The following is a 23,526-nucleotide window of genomic DNA, read 5'->3' as shown; positions in this document are numbered from 1 at the left end:
TGTAAGAGAACACTTTGGAAAAAAAACCTTCGCATAAGAAATATAGTTTTCCTTTCTGCTAAAGCACTGTGGCAGTTTTTTTTAAGATCAAGAGCAATGCAGAGTTTAGCTTGGTGCAGCATTTCTTCAAAATCCAGGTAGAGAAAATCATAAGTGAAGTTTAAAAATGTGAATTCTTTACAATAGTAAAAGGGAGGAAGATAACCAATAGCCACATGTAAATGTTTGCGTATTAAAATGTTTGACATCGGAGGGTAGGGGCGTGCAAGATGTAAAGCAATCTTTCTTTAGGTTGCAGTAGCATTTCCAATACCTCATGACACTGCTCTCCTTATACCCCATTACTTTTTTTTTGGTGATCCTACATAAGGTTGTGACTGACAACAGACAGAAAAGTGCACTGTCCATGCTTCACTACTTGATGCTTTCCTAAAATTGTTGAGGTAATTGCAGTAGTCAGAGCTGCAAAATTTTACTCACTGCTTCCTAATTATTGTATATCCAGGTCTGTTAGCACAATTCATGCATATACTCCAGTGAGTTTAGTAATTTTCTTTTTATAGCCTTGATATATTATTCTGAATACATGTGAACTGACTCAAATGGGTTATTCCTGCTTCACCTCCTTGCAAGTTGTCATGGTTTAACTCCAGCTGGGAACTAAGCACTCACCCTCCCCTGGTGGGATGGGAGAGAGAATTGGAAAGGTAAAAGTGAGAAAACTCATGGGTTGAGATGAAGGCAGTTTAACAGGGAAAGCAAAAGCTGCAGACACAAACAATGCAAAACAAGAAGTTCTTTCACCACTTCTCACAGGCAGGCAGGTGTTCAGCCATCCCCAGGAAAGCAGGACTCCATCCCATGTAACAGTGACTTGGGAAGGCAAATGCTGTCGCTATGAACTTCCCACCCCTCCCTTCTTCTTTCCTCAGTTTTATATGCTGAGCATGATGCCATATGATATGGAATGACCCTTTGGTCTGTTGGGGTCAGCTGTCCTGGCTGTGTCCCCTTCCAATTCACTGTGCATCCTTGTTGGTGGAGTGAGAAACAAAAACGGCCTTGACACTGTATGAGCTCTAGTCAGCAATAATGAAAACATCCCTGTATTATCAAGTGTTGTGGTCACAAACCCAAAACCTATCCCACACTAGCTACTGTGAAGAAAATCAACTCCATCCAGTAAAAAGTTTAGTTTCGCTGTGACTTCATTGTTGTCACTTTATATTACAGAACTTCCTGGGTCATTCTCAGTAGTCTCATGTCACTGAAAGCAACTGTACCATACAACCCCTTTCTAAAAAAATAATAATAAGCCTTACCTAAAGCCCATCTAACCCAAGTCTAAAGATTTGGTGTTGATTTTGTTTATTTTCACCCATAGTACTCCTACTGGAAGAGTGCTCTGGAAACTGATTCCTCTGGCACTTATAAATCTTTCCCTTATTTAGAGTTTGGGTGAGGTAACTGACAGTCTTCATCACAAAAGTAGATATCCTGAACTTATTTCTTCCTTGTGTTTTAGAGAAAAATCATACACTTCAACAATTATTTGGTTAGGGTAAAAATCCTTAAATAACAACACTTTAATTTTCTGCTCTAATTTTTCCATTTCTATTATCCTAATCAGCTCAGTCATCTTTACCTGTACAGATTCTGGTTTTAATTAATCTTTCCTGAGTATGTGGAAATATAGAGAGAATTTTAGAGAAAATAGGTGTTTTTAATGTCTCTCATATTGTGAAATATACTTCCGTACTTCTGCTGGAAATACCTTAGTATCTCAGGCCTAAGAAATAGATTTGTCCTATTGAAAATCAGTGCATGCTGCAGGTTCAGATCACAATTTTTCATACAGTTTACCAGCATCTAAATAAGCAGAGCTAACCTTCACTGACTCTGCCTTTCACTCCTGTTCCCGTGCATCCTTCCTCTTTGGCCAGCACTATCTATGTGACTGTATAGCAAAACAGACTGAGAAATTTATTCCAGTTCTATTTTGGCTGTTTCTCCCACCTTACAACTCCTGCACTAACCTCCATTTTTTTCAACTTAAATCATCCTTCTCACCTGGCACCATACAAACGCTTCACTGATGTTCTGACAGATAACCTCCACTACATTTTGGTCACAAAACTGGCAACTAAAATGTGTGCCTGATACACAAGTAAGAAACCTTTGGTAAGGATATCCAAATTCAAGTAGCATGACAATGCTTAAAGTGAGTTTTGCTCACTCTGGGTGAGGTGAATAAGTCCTAGAAAACAGATCAACTAATCCATGCTCCCATGTTGGCAAGCATGACAGGTTAACGAGAAATGAACCACTGCGTGAAGTGGAAGGAATATGGTTAGATGGCTTAAAAGAAAGATAGGGACTGTGATGTGGACCTCACATCAAATTAAAAGGATGTCTCAAGGAAAAGGAAGAGAAAGCAGAGTCAAGATGGTATATAAAGAGAATAAGAAGAAGACAGCAAAGAAAAGAAATCAAAAAACAATGGGGAAACAAAGCAATGGCAGAAGGAAGAGGAAGAAAAGAGAATGCAAAGCCCAATGTCACCTATGACATTCCCATCACAGTCCCAAAGCAATACACTGAAAGGGTTGCTTTCCCACCTCATTCAAGGCTATAGAAAGGTCAAAAAGTTGTCCTACATCTGAACTTGTCTTTTTAACAGGTGTCGTGCTTGAAGTGCAGATCCAATAAAATCTAGCACATCACCATTTATGAATAAGCTCTCCCATTCTCAGTATTAATAAAATGTGTGGGTATTATTTATCTTAAAAATATGCTTATAATATATAATTTTAAAGGTACCCCATGTAGCACATAATGGAGCACTGCAAATTGGTTATATAATAAGTAAGTAGAAGAAAGAACAATATAAACAGTGGTTTGCAGCCTTGACCCTATGGTGTTTCCTGCCACCATGAAAGTAAAAACACATGTTCCCTGACAATCATCAAGCACTTTGTCAGTGCTGTTGGACATTTTGCTGCCTTAGGGCTTGTCTACATGCAAAGCTGCATTGGCTTAGCTGGGTTTAATTTGCTGCAAAGGGCTGTGTGAATTTTTGTTTTGACTTTAATCAGACTTCAGTTTAATTCAACCAACTAAAGGTCAGATAAAAGCCAAGTAATTCTGTTGATTAGGACAATCATGGTTCTAATCAATTGCTTACAATTACAGTGCTGCCTATGCTGGCAAAAGCTGACTTTCTAGTAGCTTATCTTGATGAAGTTTCACCTGATTCCTCAGACTGTTTTAATTGACTTAAATTGTACCTGAATGGTCCTTAGGATCTAGTGTGACATGAGTTAACATAACCAAATCTTTGCTGCTGCTGAATGCAGAATATGTATCTAAAAAATTAAGTTCAGTGGGAAAATGCTGGTTATTCTGAAATGTATCTTTTTTTCCAATATTGCACCCAAACACAAGCACTTCTCAACATATAGATGGTGGCAGAAGCAGGGCAAAGGACATTCCAAACTAAGTAGGTACGTCATACACACAGGGCTTCCTTAATTCAAAGCCTGCAAGAGCACTTTTGCCTTAGTCTTGCTGGGTGAAGTGCTTGGTAAGAGTACTCAGTGATGATTCCTGAACACGGGGAAACTTATCTGCTTAGGGAAATGTAATAGAAATGAAGAATTAAACAAATGGAAAATGAGCCATCATTATTGCAAAGAAGAATGTCCACAGAAGTCGTAGTACCAGTATAGTAATAGGAGGACAATTATAAGACTGTAATAACAGCAGTACATTTCCTGAGTCTTGCTACGGAGAATCAGAACTTGTCTTAGTGTTAGAAAGGCTTGTCAGCACCCTCCTTTCCAAGGAAAAACTCCAAGTACTTCCTGTGCAGAGGAAAAGCTCACAGCAGAGGAATCATTCTCCTATTTTCCATAATCAGTTTTAGGCCGAGGCAACTCAAGCAAACGTATGGTGAATTTCACCTCATTGCTCCAACATTGTCATGAGCTATCTGTCCCAGAAAGCAAATCATTTGTTGGGCAGAAAGGTTCTGCCAGGTCACCCCACCACCTGGAACCTCGGCCATACTAAGGGCAGCACAACCACACTGCCAGCAAAGCACATTTGTGTTTAGACTGAATGGGTGCTGCTATGGCTTAATTAGCAATATATGCCACACACCAAACGTGTATACAGCAATCCCTGCCCCCAAATGATGGTAAGGTTTGTGGGATTTTTATGCCATTAGAGAAAGCCTACCTTATATTTCAGAACACAATAAAAAAACAACAAAGTGTTAAAATTTTACAAGGTCATATTCATCATTTTATCTTCCAAAAACAAGCTGTCTTTATGACCATGGTTAAATTAACAAGATACAGAAAAACTAAAAGTTACATATATTTTGGGGGTCTATCAACCTCTGTTAGCTTTTCCATCGGGGTGAACTGCAACACAGTTTATTTCAATCAGGAAGCTGCACAGGAAGGAGCTGTGCTCTTTCCACAAGCACTCTTCCCTCACCGCCCTCCTTAAGCAAGAATGCCCTTTATGCAATCGCGGGGAAACCAATCGGTTACCCTGAGATACAGCTCCCGACACCATGAGGCCTTTCCTGGCGTGTCCTTAGCTGTCACCTCCGACTCCCGCACGTTCCCTGCTCTGCCCTGGCCACGCGAGCCACTGAATGCACTTTGCCCCCTTTTCACGTACAGACAAGCGACCCACGGACATACAGCCGCTACCGCAGCCACTCGGAGGCCAGACAGGACTCTCACCCTTTGTCCCGACGAGAACCCTCACCCCTTCCCCGGGACCCCGACACGTCCCCCACCCCACACCCCGGCCCGCACCCTCCCAGGGGGGATTTAAACCGGAGCCCGGAAGCCGGCGCGGCCGGCGCGGAGTATGCCGGGAATTGTAGTTCTGGGGCCCCAGTGGTCACCCCGTGTTTGAGCGTCGGGGGCGGGGCGAGAAAACCACGAGTCCCGTGAGCCTCTGCAGCGGGACGGGGGGGGCTGGCGTTTGAACCGGCGGCGTTGTTGTTGACGCCATATTGCTGGTGCGGGGGTTACGGCCGGGAGCGCCATCGCCGCCATCGCCGTCGCCCGGGCCCCTCTGCCGCCATCGCCCCGCATCGACTGCCTTGCACCGCGCCCCTGGCACCGACCCCGCGCCCCTCGGCACGGATCGCGCCCCCCCACCGGCCGAGGGCGGAATTTGTCCCGGCCGGGCAGGGCGGAGCGGGCGGGGAGAGCGGAGATCCAGCCGGACCGAGCCGGGGTTGCTGCTGCCGCTGCCGGGGCCGCTCCCCAGAGAGAGGCCGGCGGGGAGGCGGTGGAGGCGGCCCTGACGCAGCCGCCCCCTCCTTTCCCTTCCCTCCCCCCCAGCCCGCCCCAGACAGCGGGGAAGGCGCCTCTGGGCAGGGCCGGCTGCTGCTTCTCCCACCGCCGTCTGTGCTGCCCCTCGCTCCGAGCCCCCTTGGCCGCCCCGCGCCATGGCTTGCGGCGCCACTTTGAAAAGGACTCTGGATTTTGACCCGCTGCTGAGCCCGGCGTCCCCGAAGCGGAGGCGATGTACGCCATTGTCAGCCCCGGCCTCGGCCGCCTCCTCCTCCTTCGCCGCCGCCGCCTCCTCCCCGCAGAAATACCTGCGCATGGAGCCCTCGCCCTTCGGAGAGGTGTCGTCCCGGCTCACCACAGGTGAGGGGACGCGGCACCCCCTGTGCCCGGCACCCGCCCCGGGGGCACTTCGGCGGGGAGGGGGCCGGGAAAGCGGCCGGGGAACGGGGAGGAGAAGGAGCAGGAAGAGGGGAGGGTTGGGTGGGTCTGGCGTCCCCCTACAGCCATTTTCTGCCGGGCTGTGCCGCTGGCAGCGGCCGGGGCGATCCGTGGTCGGCTTGGCACCGAGAGACACAATAGAAATGGCCGTTTGCAGCAGGAGAGGGGGAGGAGGAGGAGGAGTGAAGGGGAGGAAGAAGGGGGGCGGGTTGAGCCGGTGCGGGAGGGTGGCCATAGGGAAAGGGGTCGGCGAATGCGGGAGGGAGACTGGAAAAAGGGGCCCGAGCGGGAGAACGGGGCGGAGGGTTGTGCTGGGTGGAGGGGAAGCTCTATCCTAGGAAGGGGGGGGAGGCCGGCTTTTTTTTTTTCTCCTTTTCCCCGGGTGCCTGGATGTGGCAAGGAGAGTCGCAGGGGCGAGTCGAGCTGCGGAGACGCGGGGGGTGGCAGGGGCTGGGGGTGTGACCGAGGTTGGGCTGGGGTCGGGAGTGGGAGCGCCGGCGGGGCCCTCATCGCTCCTTTCCTCGCAGCCATTATCCATGGGTCGAGGCGGCGGCGGCACCTCCTCCTCCCGTTGCTCAGATATCGTGGGGGGAGGGAAGGAGCTGGAGGGCGGCCTGTCATCCATCACCCGCAAAACACCAGTGGGAAAAGGGAAAAGCGGATAAAACAAAGGGGTGATTCTGCTCCCAGCCCCTTAATGCGGGCCACCGTCCCGGCTGACCCGTTCTATGGCATCCTTAAAGTTCCATAGGAAAACCGAGCGTTGAAGGCGGTTGTGTGCAAGGGTGAGAGTTGCCTTTAGGGCAGATAAAATGGAATCGGGCGTTCTCCTCGTCTGGGAGACGCGGGGCAAGAACGAAACCCTTTTACATTCTTAACCTGCGAGAGATGAGTCAGTCGCAGCCCTTAAAGCTCCAGGTCTGCTTGTGTAAGGGTTGTCAATTTAAAATCAACCGAGTTCTTCTTAGCAGCGAGTAGGGAGAGAAGAAAGGAATGAATCTTGGCTGGGCACTCGGGATTGATTGGCCCGTGCTATGGTTAGTCCAGTGGGCAGCTTCCAGCAATGCACTCAGGGACGGTGCAGCTCGCGGCCATGAGCGGCTGTAGCGCCGAGGTATGGATGCATCCGTGTCCTTTGTGTGCAGGGGAAATAAGCCCTCTGCAGTTGTTGCAGCAGAATTCCTTCCACCGTTGCATTCGGTACTCTTTTATAACAAAAGTTGGCTCCAGATTACCAGGCAGTAAGTTTGAGTGTGTTTTCAAATTGCCATCTCCTCCACATAGGGCAGTGCCATGTTTCAATATTCTTGGTTTGAAAACTATATCGTAGAATACATTTTTTTACAGGTTTTAATAAAATAATAAAAAAATTGCTGTAGAGGAAATATATACTGGGCATACAGAGTTAAACTTGGCATCAGTGCCTTGATTTTTTTTTTGAACCTCTAGGAAAAGATCTTGAATGAGTCAGCGGTCTGAGATGAGAGTTGTGATGGATGGTACTCCCTGATACAGTGAGGCATTACATGTACTTTGAGATGTTTAAAATCAGAATTAATTTAGAGGATAAGTGTTGCTTCTTTGCAAGGATTTCTTTTGGCTTCTTTCTTTAGGATTTGGAGAGCTTAGGTTATGAATATTTAATATAAATATCATCTGACCAGTAAATATATATTGCGGAAAGGAGACAAATCAGTAAGATTTTTCAGTAGAGACAACCTACAGCAGTATTTGAGGTAATACCTAAGCTCCTATCTTAATGATTCTGAAGGGCTTAAGAAATCGAAATGTTACTGAAATTGAGCATATACAGGCCTCATTATCTCCTGAGAAAATCAGAGGTGCAGGTAGTAATCTGTGTGAAAAGGTGATTCTGTACAGACAAGGATGTATTTTATGTAAGCCATTTGTATAATATAATGAAGAAGGAAGGACAGTAAATCAAAATGTTTCTTACAGTGCTTGAAGCATTTATAAGTTGTGCATGTTTGCATGGATTTGGCTTAAAAACTCTCTTTGGTTTATGTTACAGGAAAAAAAATCTTTAAATAAACCATGCTGGTAAAAATGTGTCTATTAATCAGCTTACTTAGTTTTTACCTTCAGTTGAATTTGGGGTTATTACCACATTGTCTGTATTTCATTTCAACCATTTGTGAGCAAACCAGAGTGTATCATTTTAAAGGGGACACTTGAAAGATTATGTGGGATTCATCTCATCTAACTTTGTAAATGTATGTCTGACCTAATAGTTTGTAGTTTTCTTGATAGTCAGTTGGAAGAAACAGATGGTTTATTCTAGAGCTCTGATTTAGGCTGAGGCAAAGTGTGCTGCAGAAATATGTATTGCTTTCCAGTGACTGCAAACTGAGTTTGTGTCCATGTAAGCATTCAGATGTCTACATTAGGGTTAGATGAATCTTGCTCTGTGTGAAAAGAATTCCAGTCTGACTTGAAAAGTCTTCCCAACTGAGTCACCGTTTTGTGTTGGGAAATTTGTTAACAATTGCCAGAATTCAGTTGACTTCACTTACGGTTTTCTCAATCTGTTACTATAATGCTTAGATTTCTAGCACTTAAAAAATGTCTGTCTGAATTTTGTTTAATGGAAAGTAGGGGTCATATGAAATCAGAGCTCTGGATGTAAAACCTGATGCTTATACTTTAAGTTCACCCATAAACATTTCTCTTCTGTTCTGTCCTGCTGGTGTTTAACTTCAGCCAGTGGAAACTGTATCAACACCAGGATTTCTTACTACGTCGTTCATTATTTCAAAAAAGAATTATCTAGAAGTAGAATACAGATTGATTGAGGGGTGTGCTAAGAACTGAGTCAGATGAGAAAACAGCTGCCTGTATAGAGTGGTCATAGACAAATAACCAGTATGTCTGTTTGAGAGAGGGTAGGCTTACTCAAGATGAAATTTATCTCTTGCAAGAGTCTTTTAATATTTTTTGGTTATTTGAACAGCTGTTAGTTCACTTCAAGTTTGTTGGTGAATTTGGCAGCCAAACGGAATTGTGCTTACTGGCTTGAGCATACTCTTAAGTATGTTTGCTAATTTTTGAATACTATTGTTTGCATGTAGAATGGTGTTTTTAAAACTGTGTTCACTATAAGCAGTGCAGAACATACCTGCCTGGCATAAAATGGGTTTAGTTTTGAAAGAGTGGCTCCTTTAAGAATTTTTCTACCGCTTGAATACTACAGATGAGTTTTAGTTTCATGTGAGTTCTACCTATAAATGAGACTGTTCTGTATAATCAGAATAACTGCAGTTGGGTCTGGATGCCTGTGAATAATGCATTACACTTGTTGGGTTTCCTCTGAAGTCGGAAGGCTGCTGTTGAAAGCTGTTAAATGAATTCTAGAGGGTGAAGGGAGAAAGCAGTGGCAGTACTATTTTTTCTGTTCTCTGCTGGATGTTTTGGAACCCTTGTTTTCAGTTTTACCATGATGAAAGATTATATTTGGGAGTGGGGAGAAAAAAAAAGAAAAAACCACACTGACATTTTTTAAATTCAGAGGCAAGTCAGTTGTTAAAAGCCTGCATGTCTGGATATTTCTGAGGTTGAAGCTACAGTGGCAAATACAGTCCAAAGAAATGGGGTGGGGGGTGTAAGGGAGAGAGTGTGTTGACCTTAGGAATTTAAATCTCCTAATTCCTGGTACATAGTAACTGTAAAGACAAACTGAGATCGGTAGCTCTTTTTCCACACTCCATCCAAAATCAGTTTAACTTGCCAGTAGAACTTTATACAAGAATGTTGTAGTTAAAAGCTGTTCATGAAATCACTTAAAAATCCACAGACTTTTGCACGTGCAAGTTTTCCTCCATCTGAAACATTCATCTGCCTTGACACTTCCCCAGCAACTAACTAATGTTGCAAACCAAAAATTGTAGTGGGTGGAGCTTTTGAGAACAGGCCTTCAACTCAGGTCACTGGTCGAAATCCAAGCAGAGATAATGTCAAAAGTTTGACAGAATGTGGAAACTATTGAATTTATGCAGTACTTAGTAATGAGTGTGCCTAATTGTTATTTACTGCTTTAAGGGCAGTTACAGATTGCAAAGGGAGTTGGTTGTAAGAGTCTCTCTCTCAGGAGGGACTCTTTACAAACAGAAGGTAGATGAATTTGCCTTTAACATATACCTTTTTCTTTCGGAGAATAGTCTGGAAAAAATTGATATAATTGACACACATTTTCAAAGTTAATGCAAGAAAATTACTTTGCCCTTTGAATAGGAAGAACCGTTAGTCTTCCCTATAAGCTGTCCTCCTATGACCTTTGAGTTGCCCTCTTGAGCAAACAGAAGTACTTCTGTCTCAAACTTGGTCAGGCAGTGGCCAAGTACAGGTTTGGCTTTTAAAGAACAGATCTAAGGGCTTTGGAATGTGACATAGTAGTGCTGCATCTCTTTCTGCTTAATTTCTGTTTTGTTAACATTTATCCACATGTGTATTTATTGCTAAATTATCTTGGTGAGATGCCAGATTTCTCATTGTGCTCCAGTATTGCAGAAATCATTAGGATTTTAAAAAACAAAACATTCCCACCCCTTAAAAAAAGTCACGTAATGGACTTGATAATTTAGTTTATATGAGAAATTTCTGCATAGATGCCTGTGGTGACTATAAATATTAAATATCCTTGGTTATAGGTGTCATAAAATGTTGAAGCAGTTTTTTTTTTCAGTGGCAAGTCTGATAAATGCAATGTGACAATTTTTTATGTGAAGGGAAAGATCTAATTGCTGTGTCTAATACATTTTGCATTGCTTGATTTATTTTTCATTCCTCAACCCCTTGATCAGGAGAACTGGGATTTCCTGAAATAACACATTTGCAGAATGAGCTAATGCATATGTGAGCATCCAGCTTGTTGTGGGAGAACCAGAACCTTCGTCAGCCTGAAACCCTAAGTAATTGGATCTCGAGAGGGAGCCTACTCTGTGCCCCAGAGTCCATTGTGAGCTGCTCCAGTCCATTGTGTAGCTATAGCAGTGGCTGTGAAGTGTTCTTTCGGGCTTACAGCATGCTCCTCTGAGGTGAGCATGGTTTCCAAAAGTATACATTCTGTTACTGGAATCTTAATAGACCATGCCTAATTAAGAAACATCGGTGGAGTAAAATGGTCACATCAGTGTGACCAAAGCAAGGGAGTAAGAGGACTAGCTGGGTTGTAATGCCTGTTTGTGCCTGTGAATTCCTTGGTTAAGTAGGTAGAAAAAAGGGGGGAATACTGTTACCTATTGCTCTGCTGCAGTGCTGCCCTTAGGGGAAGCTGGCATCTTAAAATTGACATTCTGTGTCAGTAGTCTGGTAGAGAGACCAAAACTAGGCTTATGGTAGCATCACCTAGATGTTGAATAAGGGCGAAGGCCTAATGGAAATGTTATACATAAATTTGAACTAGGGACAGTGGAGCAGTTTTGCTTTAACAGAAGCTGAAATCCCTAAAGATGCATGCTGTTGACATCAGGATAGCATTTGATTATTACTCAGAAGAAATCTCAGGCATGGTTCAAGTTGGAATACATATGTCGAATACTGACAATGCAAACTGAAACCTGAGCTTAAGATTCCATTTCAGGCCAGGAAAACTGCTACTCTGATTTCAGCCTATTGAGTCACCTTCCTGTGTGTTTTGCTGAATTTTCCTTCAGCTAAATGAGAGAAGCCAGAAACTGAGATGAGAGATTACTAGTTTAAAAATCAAGCTAAAAGAAGAAAAATCCTTCAGGGGAACAATCAGCACCTACACAGTTGATAAGCAGTTATTAAAATGGAGAAAATAATTGTTTGCCTTGTTACCTTTTCATGTTGCACTGCTGTTTCCTTTGTACATAATTTCTAGGTAATTATAGGTCAGGATGAAGGAAGTAGATAACAGAATTTTGGAAAAGATTAACTTGACTTTTTATCATGAATTAAAGGAAGTTAGAAGACTTCATTACTCCTTGGAAATGAATATTTGGCTTTGTAATCCATTAGTATGACAGATCATATTTCAGATGTCAGACTTGGACCCTGATTTGCCCCCTTGATGTTTCATCCTCTCTTCATTAGGAAATCTTTCTTCTCTGAGTTGCATCTCAAGTTCTGAAAGAAAATTGGTGTGAAAGCTGTCTTTCTTAATGCAGTATTTCAGGAACCTGTGTACTGAACTTTGTGCTCTCAGCACACAGCTCCAGATAAAAAAAGTGTCCATGCATTTCATTGTATTGAGGTATATTTGACTGAATCCCTTCAGAAGTTACAGTGAGACACTAGCATTTTTGGTTTATCATTCTTTATCTTAGCCTTGAACCTGAAGGAGGAGAAGGTGGTATAAGAAGCTGGCAGAGAGTCGTAGTCTTCTTGAATTTGAAATGTTATTTATGAAATACTAATTCATTTCAGTGCATTAGCAATGTGGCTTTTTCTTACTGATACCCTAGGTTCAGCAAGTCTCATTTTCACTTATAGCACCTCTGCCTGGTCTTCCCTGCTAAATAGCTCTGTGCCTTCAGAGGCATCTCTAACTCCAGTAGGAAACACTGAGTAGAGGGGATAAATTGAAATTAAAAAGAAACTGAGGATAGGCCACAGAGATGTATGTTTGATCATATTAAATATATTCCTTTTGTCACCTCAGATGAAATCACTGTATGATCTACAACGTTTGATTTGAACTTTAGCACCTATGAGATGGATGAAAGTATTTCTTTAAAATACCTACTAAGTTGTAATATCGGATTCAAGTTCTCACTTCAATTCTATAGTCCTAGAGAAACTCACATAAACCAGATTTTCTTTAACGGGTGTACTTTAAGATTCTAGGTTTTTATATAAAATAATTTGTTAATTAAAATGCATGTCATTGTTGTAAAGGACAATTTGGGCCTCTACGTTGAGGAACACGTAAAACAACCTGTCCTGTGTTTGACACCAGTTAAATGCACATTTTAATTCAGTTGTCAGCTGCAGAGGGAATAGTCAGAGCTAATTGGAAGTAAGAGAGGTTAAGAAACTGAACTTAAAAAAGGCAGGAAGGTTTTCTGGAAGCAAAACTAGGTTGGATCTGCTAACTCTAAGCTTTGTTTAACTGGGCCAGAGCTTTAAAGGTCTTTCCAGTTAGATGTCTGCTATATAGGTATTGTCTGGCTTGCACTGCCTTAATATTTCATGGCTTCTCTCAGGTGCTGAGATGCTATAAAAACATTTTCCACATATTTTTGTGGATTTATGAGGCAGAACTGAAAATGACAGAAGTAACTTAGTGCACTTAAACAACTTTTCTTACTGTACTAGATTATTTTAATTTAGCATTCAGATTTTCATTTAAAATGAGTCATAAATATTTGCAGTCTTACATTTCACTTCACAGTGAAACCATTTTCTTTAAAGTCAAAGATTTTATGCCACCGTAAGTTAATAAAAATGTCTACTCAGTCTTTGCTGGTGCAAAAATGTGCCTGCTTTATTTGAAGCATTCCTGGTCTGATCACTTACGTGAGAAGTTATTGAAAGTTTGGTGCTACGTTAAACTTGTGTTTCTTGACTGTTAATCTCGATTTTATAAATCAGGAAGGTATGAGACGAGTCATTCTCACAGTCACCTTGCCTACTATCAGCAAGGCACTGAGTACAGCTTGTAGTCCAGTTCTCTGTACCGAGCAATATTGCGCTACATCTCCTAAATTTGTCTGAATAGAGGAATATCGTTCACCAAACTAGGCATGTACATGCCAAACAAGTGTTCAGCCAGGCCTTAACATTTCAGGCTTTTTTCTCCTGGTTGCTGTTTGCGATGCAGTCAGTGTCATGTTCATTAAATAGTCTCTTCCTCTATCTCACTATGCTTAGTTCTCTACCTTTACCTGAAGTCATAGTAAAGCAAACTGTCAAAGTGATTTTGTCAGGACAGGGATCTCCCAATGTATCTGTCATGGCATTTTTTGAGGTTTTTGATTTTCGGAGCTAAATTTGAAGGTGGCAAATTAAAAAGTGTTGCCAAATTAAAAGATGAAACTGCTGTAACAAAAGAGACTTCTTTGTCCGAAATTCAGTATAATTTGGAATAGAATAATGTGTCTTTGGTGCACAAATCTTCGTTTTCTATCCTAGTTGTTACTTTTTTCCCGAAGTCAGTACCTAAATTCTTTGCTGCCTCTCCCTGTTTCCCTACTCCCCACCTCGTTGCTTTTACTCCTTCTATTCTGACTGGTATTTTAACATTTTCTCTAAATTATTGCCTGTTTAATTTCTAGGGTTATTAGGACTGGAGGAAACCTGGCTGATGATTGTTGATTTAACTCTTGCTGTTTTCTCAGTTGACCAGTCTGTTTACTTTCTTTGTCCTCCATGATGTTGGTGGTTAATGTGGTTTGAGAATGTTTCTGCAAAAAGGTAGTACAAAGGAGAGCTGTAGAGAAGATTTTTATTCAAGTTGTTACACTTGAAATTTGGCTGATATTTTTCATGTGGGATTTGTAAAGTATGCCCAAGATGAAATAGTGGTATGAAGGATGGACGTGGTCTGTTACGTTTTTCGGTTAATGCAAATACAGTGTGAATGTGTGCAGTCGTGTTTCTCATAGTGTAGGACAGATGTGGTCTTACGAGCTAGTTTGGTTCTCTCTCAAAATTATGCAGAATCACTTTAGCGATAACAGCACTTGATTTTGAGGAGTATTATTTTACCACCATAATGTCATTGAGTAAAAATGTTGCAGGGCCATTCTCTGACTGATGTGTGTGTGCCTCTCACAAACTCTAGATGGGATTCTGTTTAATTTTGGAAGCCTGAGTCCATCTTGGTTTAACACGATTTATATATTTCTGTACCATGCTGCAGTGTATGTATCTTGTCCTACAAAAAATAGGAATCCTTAAGCCCCCTCAAGTACTTTTCTCCCCACTTGCTTAGTTTCCAGCTTTCCTGCTGTGTTTCCTTTTTATGTCTTCTGCATTTGCTGCTTCTTTGAACCAAGTTATTGACCTCATCTAAGGGAGCTGAAAATTGTACAACTTCAGACGCTGGAACTGAAAAGGTATAAAGGCTTTAATCAATGGACAAAATCCAAGAAGCTCCTTTGCTGAAAATGCTGGTATTCCTGTTGACTGGAAACAATTTTCTTTCTTTTTGTAAATCAGAAGCCTCTAGACTGACTTGCAGAATTGAAGAACCACGCCAATATTTAAACATCTGAGCTAAGAATTGTCGAGCGTTTGCTTCTGCTTGGTCTACTAGAGGCTTCAGCCACTGACTGAATAAGCTGGTAGCTGAAGTCACTTGCATCACATGGTTGCTTACTAGAAAATGATCAGATATGGAACCTCAGTAGTGTAGGGATCACAGACGTGGAAATTAGTTGAGAATTTTGTATTGGCAAAATGCAGAACAGAAATAAAAAGGTTCTGAGTGGAGTCCTTTGCACCTTTGACGTGATCATGTGGATTTGTATGTATGTGAGTTTTGGAAAGATATCTTTGCCAAAAACTTTAGAAGTCTGAGTAAAAGCCAGTCTGGTAGGGATTTTTTTTTGTTTGTTTGTTTTTGAGCATTTAAAACTAAGAATTCTCATAAAGAGAGTTTTTAGAAGCCTCTTTATGGGTAGGTCTCCTTAAAAAAATAGAAAAATACTTTTTCTTTTCTTTAATATTTTACATTGCTAGAGGATATGCAGTTAAGGCCACTAATGCACCTGAGAGCCGTTTGGTACATGGAGTTTTAGGGAGAAGGCACACGGGATTGGTAGTTCCATTGCAGGGATTGCATTTTCCCTTGTCATTCTAGAGTGGAGATGATGTTATTAGAATAATGTGCTGTATTTCGTTTAGTGTAATCAAGTGCTGAACTACATATTGCCATACTCCTTTAAAAGAGACTATTGATCCATCCATTATGTTTATTTAGATAGATCTGAGGCTGTCAGAAACGTTGTGGAAGGCTTCTGTGTTTTGCCTGTAGTTTCCAATTCTTTGATATTTTAAGCGGTAGGTGCTCTTTGCATGTTGTCTAAATTGTGTTTTCTTCTTCTTCACTGTGCTGCCTGTAGGCCACTAAACCTACAGAGTGGAATGGTATTTCATGTGGATGTTTTATTCTAGAGTCTGTCGTTACTGTTAAGTGTATGAGTGATAAACCTTGTGTGGGGGAGAAAGATGGTTGCAAATTAAATGTATGAAGGGAAGATTATTAATACCAGTATAAGTTTTATAGCCTAATTTTTATCCTTGTGTATTGTATAGTTGATAGCTCCTAAATTTTAGGATGCCATTCATTTTTGTTAGCAGTACTCTGGCACCAGTACTTGACCTTAACTAACAATGGTTTTGCTAGTATTCTCCTGGTGAAAAAAGTCTGGGTTAACATTTCTTGTAAGTAGTTTAATTGTATATGTCTTGAAAAAAACATAGTGGGTTTTGCAGACCATGTTGTAAGAGTCTATCTTTTGTCATCTGTTATTTGCTTACAGCATTTTGGTGTCTGAGTGAAAATCAAGCAAAATGGTGACATGTAATTATTTTAGGGGTTTGTTTCTTTTTTTTTTTTTTTTAGAACAAATTCTGTACAACATAAAACAGGAGTACAAACGCATGCAGAAGAGAAGACATTTAGAAAATAGCTTCCAGCAGACAGATCCTTGTTGTTCTACTGATGCACAGCCACATGCATTTCTCCTTACTGGACCAGCTTTGCCAGGTACCCAGAAAATTCCGTGTAATTCTGTGTGGTTTTAGACTCTGTGTAAATAATTTTTTCTAGTTGCTTGGTGGTTTATGGCACATTCTCACCAGTTACTGCTGCCTTTTTTTGTCAATACTAGCATTGATCTGGAAGATGGTAGCTTCTCATTTTAAGAATCGTTAGGATGTAGAGCTGGCATTTGTTTTCAAGAGACTGTCCTGCATACCCTGTCCCTGATATTATAATAGGCTTTTGCAAAGCAGCTGTCATTGCACTAATATACTGTACTGTGATACTGTACTGTTCTATTTTTTATATAAAATAGAAGCTTAAATTTGTACATGGCAACTCCCATATAAATGGTGTTCATAGTGTTTGTGTAACACTCTTGGTGTTTTGATAGTTGTGCTTGTTGTCCATTGCAGATATGTTCCTTTTGAGTGTCCAGTTCTACTTTAATAGTAATTAGGAGGTTCAAGTAGCAGAGAAAGATTTGTCCAGATATTTTGTAAACTTCCTTTAATGTAAAGGATGTGAAGAAAACTGATTATAAAAATGATTCTGATCTACTTGTAAATTGTTGTGCCCAAATATTTAATCTTAGGTACTTCATCTGCAGCATCATCACCATTGAAAAAAGAACAGCCCCTCTTTACTCTCAGACAAGTTGGAATGATCTGTGAACGTTTGCTGAAAGAACGTGAAGAGAAAATCCGTGAAGAGTATGAAGAAATTTTGACCACAAAACTTGCAGGTATCTTAAAATTCAGAATGATGTGTTAAAGTGAGTTTGGAAGCTTAAAACTTTTTCTTATTTTTGTGATACAATTTTTTTTTTCCTGACCTATCTTATTATGGAATGGGGTTACATGCAGAATGGAAAAAACAATGTTTACTCCTTTTTTTTCGTCTATGCTGCTTTGGATAGAAACTATGACTCCTGGGTATTACTAATCAGTGAAAATAGCGGTTTTATTTCAGTTAGAACTGTCTCTTGCTATCATGTCTGAGTTGATCGTTTCCTCCTCATTTTTTTTTCCCAGAAGGACTTTGTAGTCTACTGCCCTAAGAGCTCTTTGTGAAGAACTTCTTGTGTTTTGGATTTTTTTCCCTGCTTGGGAACTGACTTCTCTTTTCTGGAATTTGGCAAGATGACAGTACCTAAGATTTCCCTTTCTCTTCCCGGTATTAACATTACACTGCTGCCAGCAGTGTCTGATATCTGCCTGAGAGTCAGTTTAACTGCATTTCTGATGTGCCATGTTGAATTGTTGTATTTCACACCATTCAGCTGAAATTTTTGGCACCTGATGCCAGCTTATCTTTCCAAAAGGATCATGTTAATGTCAGCATTGTAAATATGACCTTTCTTCAGTTTTTGAAGTCCTCTACTTCTAAGCCTCTTGCTGGCATTTGAGCACCTAAATTCTGGTGCATTCAGAGTAGGTGCCTTCACAGTATGATCTCGTGTCTAATTTAATATTTAGTGTGATTATAATGAGCATCTGAGTGCACCATTCAGCAGCAGACTTGTGTTTGAATACCTACAGCTGTTCTGCTTCCCACCTGAAAACACATCAGAATTAAAGTTTTCTGATCTCTTCAGGTGTGTGAATAAAACCTTCTACAGGCATGCCTGTGCTGAAAGTCACCAGACCTGTGTCAGGATTGTGGGTTGCCTGTGATAGTATTGTCTCTGCACCCGAGATTCAGTTCATGTTCTGTGCTTGCTGATCTGCCATTTCTGTGTAAGAAATTCCTATAGTTCTAAGTCTTTTGTAAATCTACATCTATTTACAACTTAACTAGAGTCCTGAATACTTCTCTTGCTTTGGGCCTAATGTTCTATTTCTGTGTTTTTCTTTTTAACCTGCTTCAAACTGATGAATTAGGACTGCAGAACTTTTTTCTCCTAATTTGTGTTTGTTAGGAATTAGGTTAGTTCTTGTATTCTCTTAAATGTATTTCATTTAGCACTGATCATAACCATTTGAAGGCCAGATAGATTTACATTTGTTTCAGACGCTTTCAGAGTAGCAACTTGTAGTTCTTTACAAGCAGGAAACCCTTCTGTCAAGTTCCTTATATGTGCTCCATCTTTCAGTCCCAAAGGGAGCATTGTCATTTTCGGTTTTGGGAAAGGAGGGGATTGAATTCCATCTGGGGAGTTGTGGTTTAGTGAGGTGAGTTGGGTTTACTTGTTCTTACAGTGGTGCTCACCAAGAGCAATTAGGAAGATCACGTTACTGCATCTCGTATACGAGGCCAATAATACATTTTCAGCATTATATGGGAATTTAGAAAGAGACTACCGAAAGAATTTAGAAATTCTTTACATAGAAGGCCAGTTGTAGTTGTCTGCTGACAGAATGGTTATATGCTTTTCTAAACTTTGTTCAGTAAGGAGATTCTCAGTGAAGTCAATGGAAATTAACTGGAAATTCCATAATAAATCTCAGTTGAATAGCTTCTTTCAAGGGACTTAACTGAACGTGTACATTCAGACACTTTCCTTATTCCTTTGTGAATCACAGTTGTCGTGTAGGTAGTTAGCCAGGTACTGCCTATTCTTTTCTTTTACCATGTTCTTTGTGAGCAGAGTTGCTTTTCATGCAGAATGAGCATTTGGTAAATGGAAAACTCAGATCACTGTAATGGCCTGATTTCCCTTCCTGCTTCTGTTACCTGAAACTGCTGTGTTAGCATGAACTTGGGCTTGCAAGGGGCTAAGTGAAAGACTGACTAGAAAGGTTTTCTAGAATTTGTGAAAAACAGCCTTTCATATTAAAGGTTGAGGTGAAGACTGTAGTAATCATATTTGTGTACATGTCATTTAGCCACCTTTTGACTTGAAATAGGATGTATATGATACAGGATGACAGTGACATAAGTATCTTTACCAGTGTTCAATTAAATTTTCAAATTGTTCATTGTAGGTTGCTATTACCTTTGGATTGCTTAACTTCTGAATCTGAATGCCACAAGAAAGAGGCTTTTTAGTAACTGGATTTTTTAAAATTTGCAAAGCCATAGTTCAAACAAAGATGATGTTACAAAGCAGCTGTGTATGTTGACATACAGCTTTAAAGAAGGAAGCTTGCAAGCTCATTTTTGGCCTTTAACACATACTTTTAGGAAAAGTTCTAGTTGCTGTTATTTTTTGAAATGGTTTCTGGGCAACAGATCCTTCGATGTGTTCTTTGTGTTACTTTGTTGTTTGGCTACAGTCTTTGCACGGCTGCTGAAAAGCCGCTGGTTAGAACTGCAGGGAAACAGGTCCTGCTTGTGGGCAGAGGGGAACTGGCTGCTGTGACTGTGGGCCCCCTTGGTCAGGGATGAATGTCCTTAGATCTTTGGGTCCAGTCCATACTTTGGGCTGCTGCTGCACTACTTGCTGATTACTGATACCCTGTTTACTTCAAAGGTGAAGCTCATCCCTGCAAGAGGATGGGAACTTTAATGGGGCAAACCTGTGGGACTAGGAACCACTACAAATCTAACTGCATTTTTGGTTCAAGATTGCCTTCTTTGACCTTGCCCTTTTCTCAGAACACCCCACATTGCTGCACATGTATTTTTCCACAAGGGAGGAAGGGGAATGGAGAGGAGCGGCATCTGGTAGATATTACTCTCCTTGTTCAATTTCCTAATTCTGAAAGGTGATATCCTGCTGATGAGTGCAATATTAAAACTGAATAAAATACTGCAAATGTATTTGTATGTATGCGTGTATAGAAAGAATAACCTTTCTGGGAAATAACAGAGCTTAGCTCAAAGCCAAATTAGTACGTTTCATATCTAAATTTCATTTCAGATGGCACAGTAGCTGTTTTCATGCAGTCCACAGTCAACTATGTGTCTCCTATAGTAGCTGCTTTTGTGCTTGCAATTACTTGGTGTTAGTCACTTAGCATTTCATCCTTTTAGTTTCTCGTTCGCTTTTGATTTTTCTGGTGGTCACCAAAAAAGAATTTCTAACTCTGTAGCAAATCCCTTTCCTGCACTTCTGTGTTTCCATTTCACTGAATTAATTTTCTTACATCTGGTAGTGATAGGAGCACAGAAATAGTTTCCAACCCTAACACTGACCTTAATGCCATGTTCACTGTAACTACACTGCCTCTGTTATGGATCTGTGAAATGGGCACACTTAATTACTTCAAAATACAGTGTGTGACACTTAGCAGGAGTTAGGTAAATTGAGGTCTTTGTTTACGTGCAGCATAATTCTCTTCAAGCATATTGCTGTCCTCCTCATTACAGAAGTTTGTAAGGGGAAGTCTTTTAATTAAGGGGACGTGCTGCATTGTTGTTCTGGGGGATAAGAAGGAAATGACAGCGATGAACTGTGTAATGTCACTTAAAATGACTAGTAGTGGGTGTGTGTATAACTTTGTATGATTTCTGTGTATAAAAATTAGCCCTGAATATTTTTCAGCTTGAGTTGAACTTAATGCACTTCTAATGCTTTGTCCCTGCAGAACAATATGACGCATTTGTGAAGTTCACGCATGACCAGATCATGCGACGATATGGAGAACAGCCTGCCAGTTGTGAGTATCTGTTTCTTTTGGTCCCTGTAGCAGCATTGAATTACCAAATGTTCAATAATTTAAATGGCCGTTGTTTGTTGTTAAGCTTCAGCTAGGCCCTAAGGTAAAATACTTGGAAATGGATATTATGGAAGACTGAGGTTGAAAGGAAGGTGTGAGAGAAAATGAGCTTGTTTTTAAAACATGTAAAACATGTAGAACTGTCTCCCGTAGCCTGCTGGGTTTTGATACTGCCACAGCAGGTTTGCAATGAGCTGGCATTTGTTACCTCTGTCATTAACTCTTGTTTTTTCTCTTTCCAGATGTTTCATGAATCACACTTTCTGCATATGTGGGCTGCCCTATACACCCTGTTTTATTGTTGCAAGCTGTCCCAGTAAAGACTTGCAGCAATGCCATATTTTTTCCCCCTGTGAACACAGGTTATTTCAAGCTTTTGTCAGTGGCAACCACTCTTATGCAGCAACTGGTTTTGGAGTGCTCCCTGATGTCAGTACCACCTGGATGTGGACCTTTGCTACCTGTAATAATACCAGTGGCCTCATTTGCTGTATCATTACGATTTGGCTTCTTATGTTAATAAGTTTGAAAAAGTAAAGGATTAAAGCTGGTGTTCTAGAAGTTGCCCTTCACTGGTTGTGTAAATAAAAATGTAGAATGACACTTCTGACTGAAGTTAGTGTGGTTTTCATAACTGTGCACTACAACAAAGCTGTAATCACAGTTAAGTTAGAATGTAATCCCAGGACAATTTTAAGCAAATAGCCCACAGTACTGCCTGTGAAATAGTGAAGGAGGGCATTTCTGTATTCCATGACTTTTTTGGGGGTTAAGAATGGGTTTATATGATTTCTCATTTTTGTAGTTTTTATTTATTCTATCAGTCTTTAACAAATGTTTATTGCTGCAATTTTTCAGTGTATCATTGTTTTACTGCCCTTGTAGTACTGGAATTTAGTTGGAAGAATAAAACATTTACTTCTAATCTGTTTTTTTTAATATGCAGGTGGAACTTTTGCTGTGTATGAATAAACTTAAATCTGAGTGTTTAAATGAAAACTTTATTTACTAGCAATAGTGGGTGGGTTAGTTTTAGATCAGGAGAAGGAGGTGGATGAAAATCTCAGGTCATTCTTCAGAGGCAAAGAAATCTTCCTTAGATTGGCTGTATTGTTTCTTCTTGTGGAAGCATGTTTGGTACAGAACTGACAAGAAACTGTTGATGTAACTTGCTGCAGCTGACTCAAACAGCTGCATTTGCCTTCCTTCAGATTTAAATGACACATCAAAGGAAATTTGTTCATAAGATAGAGCGGGCACATGCACTGCAGGCTGGAACTGTGTAGGTATTGCAAGAGCTAAAGGTGTGTAATCTCTATTCAGGGCTGAAGAGTTTGTTGTTGGACACACTCAGCTGTTTGTAGACTGCTCTGTCGGTGCTGGCTGCTGCTGTCTGGGCAGTGCTGAGTCTCAGCATGAATTGCTGCTAAGTTCTACGAGGCAAGTCTGGATCTGTGGGGTAGAAGTATTGCTACCAAAGGATTTGAGTTACCTGCTTTGGGAACTTTAAAGCAGTTTCAAAGTAATCCTTTGATTTATGAACCACTGTCTTCTCTAACTTCCTGTCAGCTTCTTGTTAAGTGAAAGTCTGGTCTGGGATGGATCTCTGTCCCATTTCAAATTAACAGAGGAGTTTAAGTTGAATTGTAATTGCAGCTTCAGCTGGTAGAAAGACTCAGTAATTGATTCTTGCTGATGCTTATGGTATCAGAGAAGCCATGTGATGAGCTCTAGTTCTTAGTGAACTTTTTCACTGAGCAAGATTACAGGTTCAAAGTCGGGCATATTGCCACAGTATCAGAGTATTTTCTGCTGTTTCCTGAAACCTCTTACCTAAATATTTGGATAATTTCTACTTTTTTTCCCCACAATGTCAGAAATGAGAAATCTCTGCTACACTCTCCTCTCTGGCCTTCTGTCACTGAAGATAAAAACAAAACTATCAAGGGTTGTAATTTCTGTTGTCTGCCTTGAAGCCTTCAGTCCCCCTCCTCTTTCTTCTCACTTTTTGATCTCCTTATCACAGAATCAGCCAGGTTGGAAGGGACCTCTGAGATCAAGTCCAGCCCTTTTATTGTGAAGTTGCCCAAGCCAGGAAAACCACTGCTTCTAGGTAGACCACCATGCAAATTCCAGCATCCTGATCATCTCCTGTATCTCCTGTGTTAGCACCCAGCCACTCCTGTGCTATTCCAAGTTGATGCATAATAAGCAGTCTTCTGGCATATTAAATACCATGCTACCATGCATCACAGCTGTGGTATGCCTAATTTGTGCCTGTTTTGAAAACGAGGTTGCATTCTTCAAAACATTTCACTTTTTAACCTGCTGCTTGTTCTGTCTTGGACTATAAACTGGCTCCTTTTCCTAATCTCGGCATCAGTATCTGATTTGATGAATTACACATGAAAGGCTTGTTCTAACAAGTGACATATTCTTCAGTAGGAAAATGATTGGCAGCTTGATGACTTGAAAA

General features: G+C 40.9%; 1 protein-coding gene across 1 annotated transcript; it reads left to right on the top strand.

Annotated features, from left to right (window-relative positions):
• Positions 1 to 5,031: 5,031 nt before the first annotated feature.
• AKIRIN2 (akirin 2) lies at positions 5,032 to 21,665 on the top strand. Its single transcript, XM_017825431.1, has 5 exons — positions 5,032 to 5,681; positions 16,309 to 16,452; positions 17,042 to 17,191; positions 20,919 to 20,990; positions 21,293 to 21,665. The coding sequence occupies exons 1-5, from the start codon at positions 5,477 to 5,479 to the stop codon at positions 21,301 to 21,303; spliced, it is 582 nt and encodes a 193-aa protein (XP_017680920.1). The 5' UTR covers positions 5,032 to 5,476; the 3' UTR covers positions 21,304 to 21,665.
• The last annotated feature ends 1,861 nt before the right edge of the window (positions 21,666 to 23,526 follow it).

This window comes from Lepidothrix coronata, unplaced genomic scaffold (genome assembly GCF_001604755.1).
Source record: "Lepidothrix coronata isolate B3197 unplaced genomic scaffold, Lepidothrix_coronata-1.0 Scaffold4, whole genome shotgun sequence".
Lineage (NCBI taxonomy): Eukaryota > Metazoa > Chordata > Aves > Passeriformes > Pipridae > Lepidothrix > Lepidothrix coronata.
Note: the sequence above shows the minus strand (reverse complement) of the source record. Positions and strands in the feature narration are given on the sequence as shown.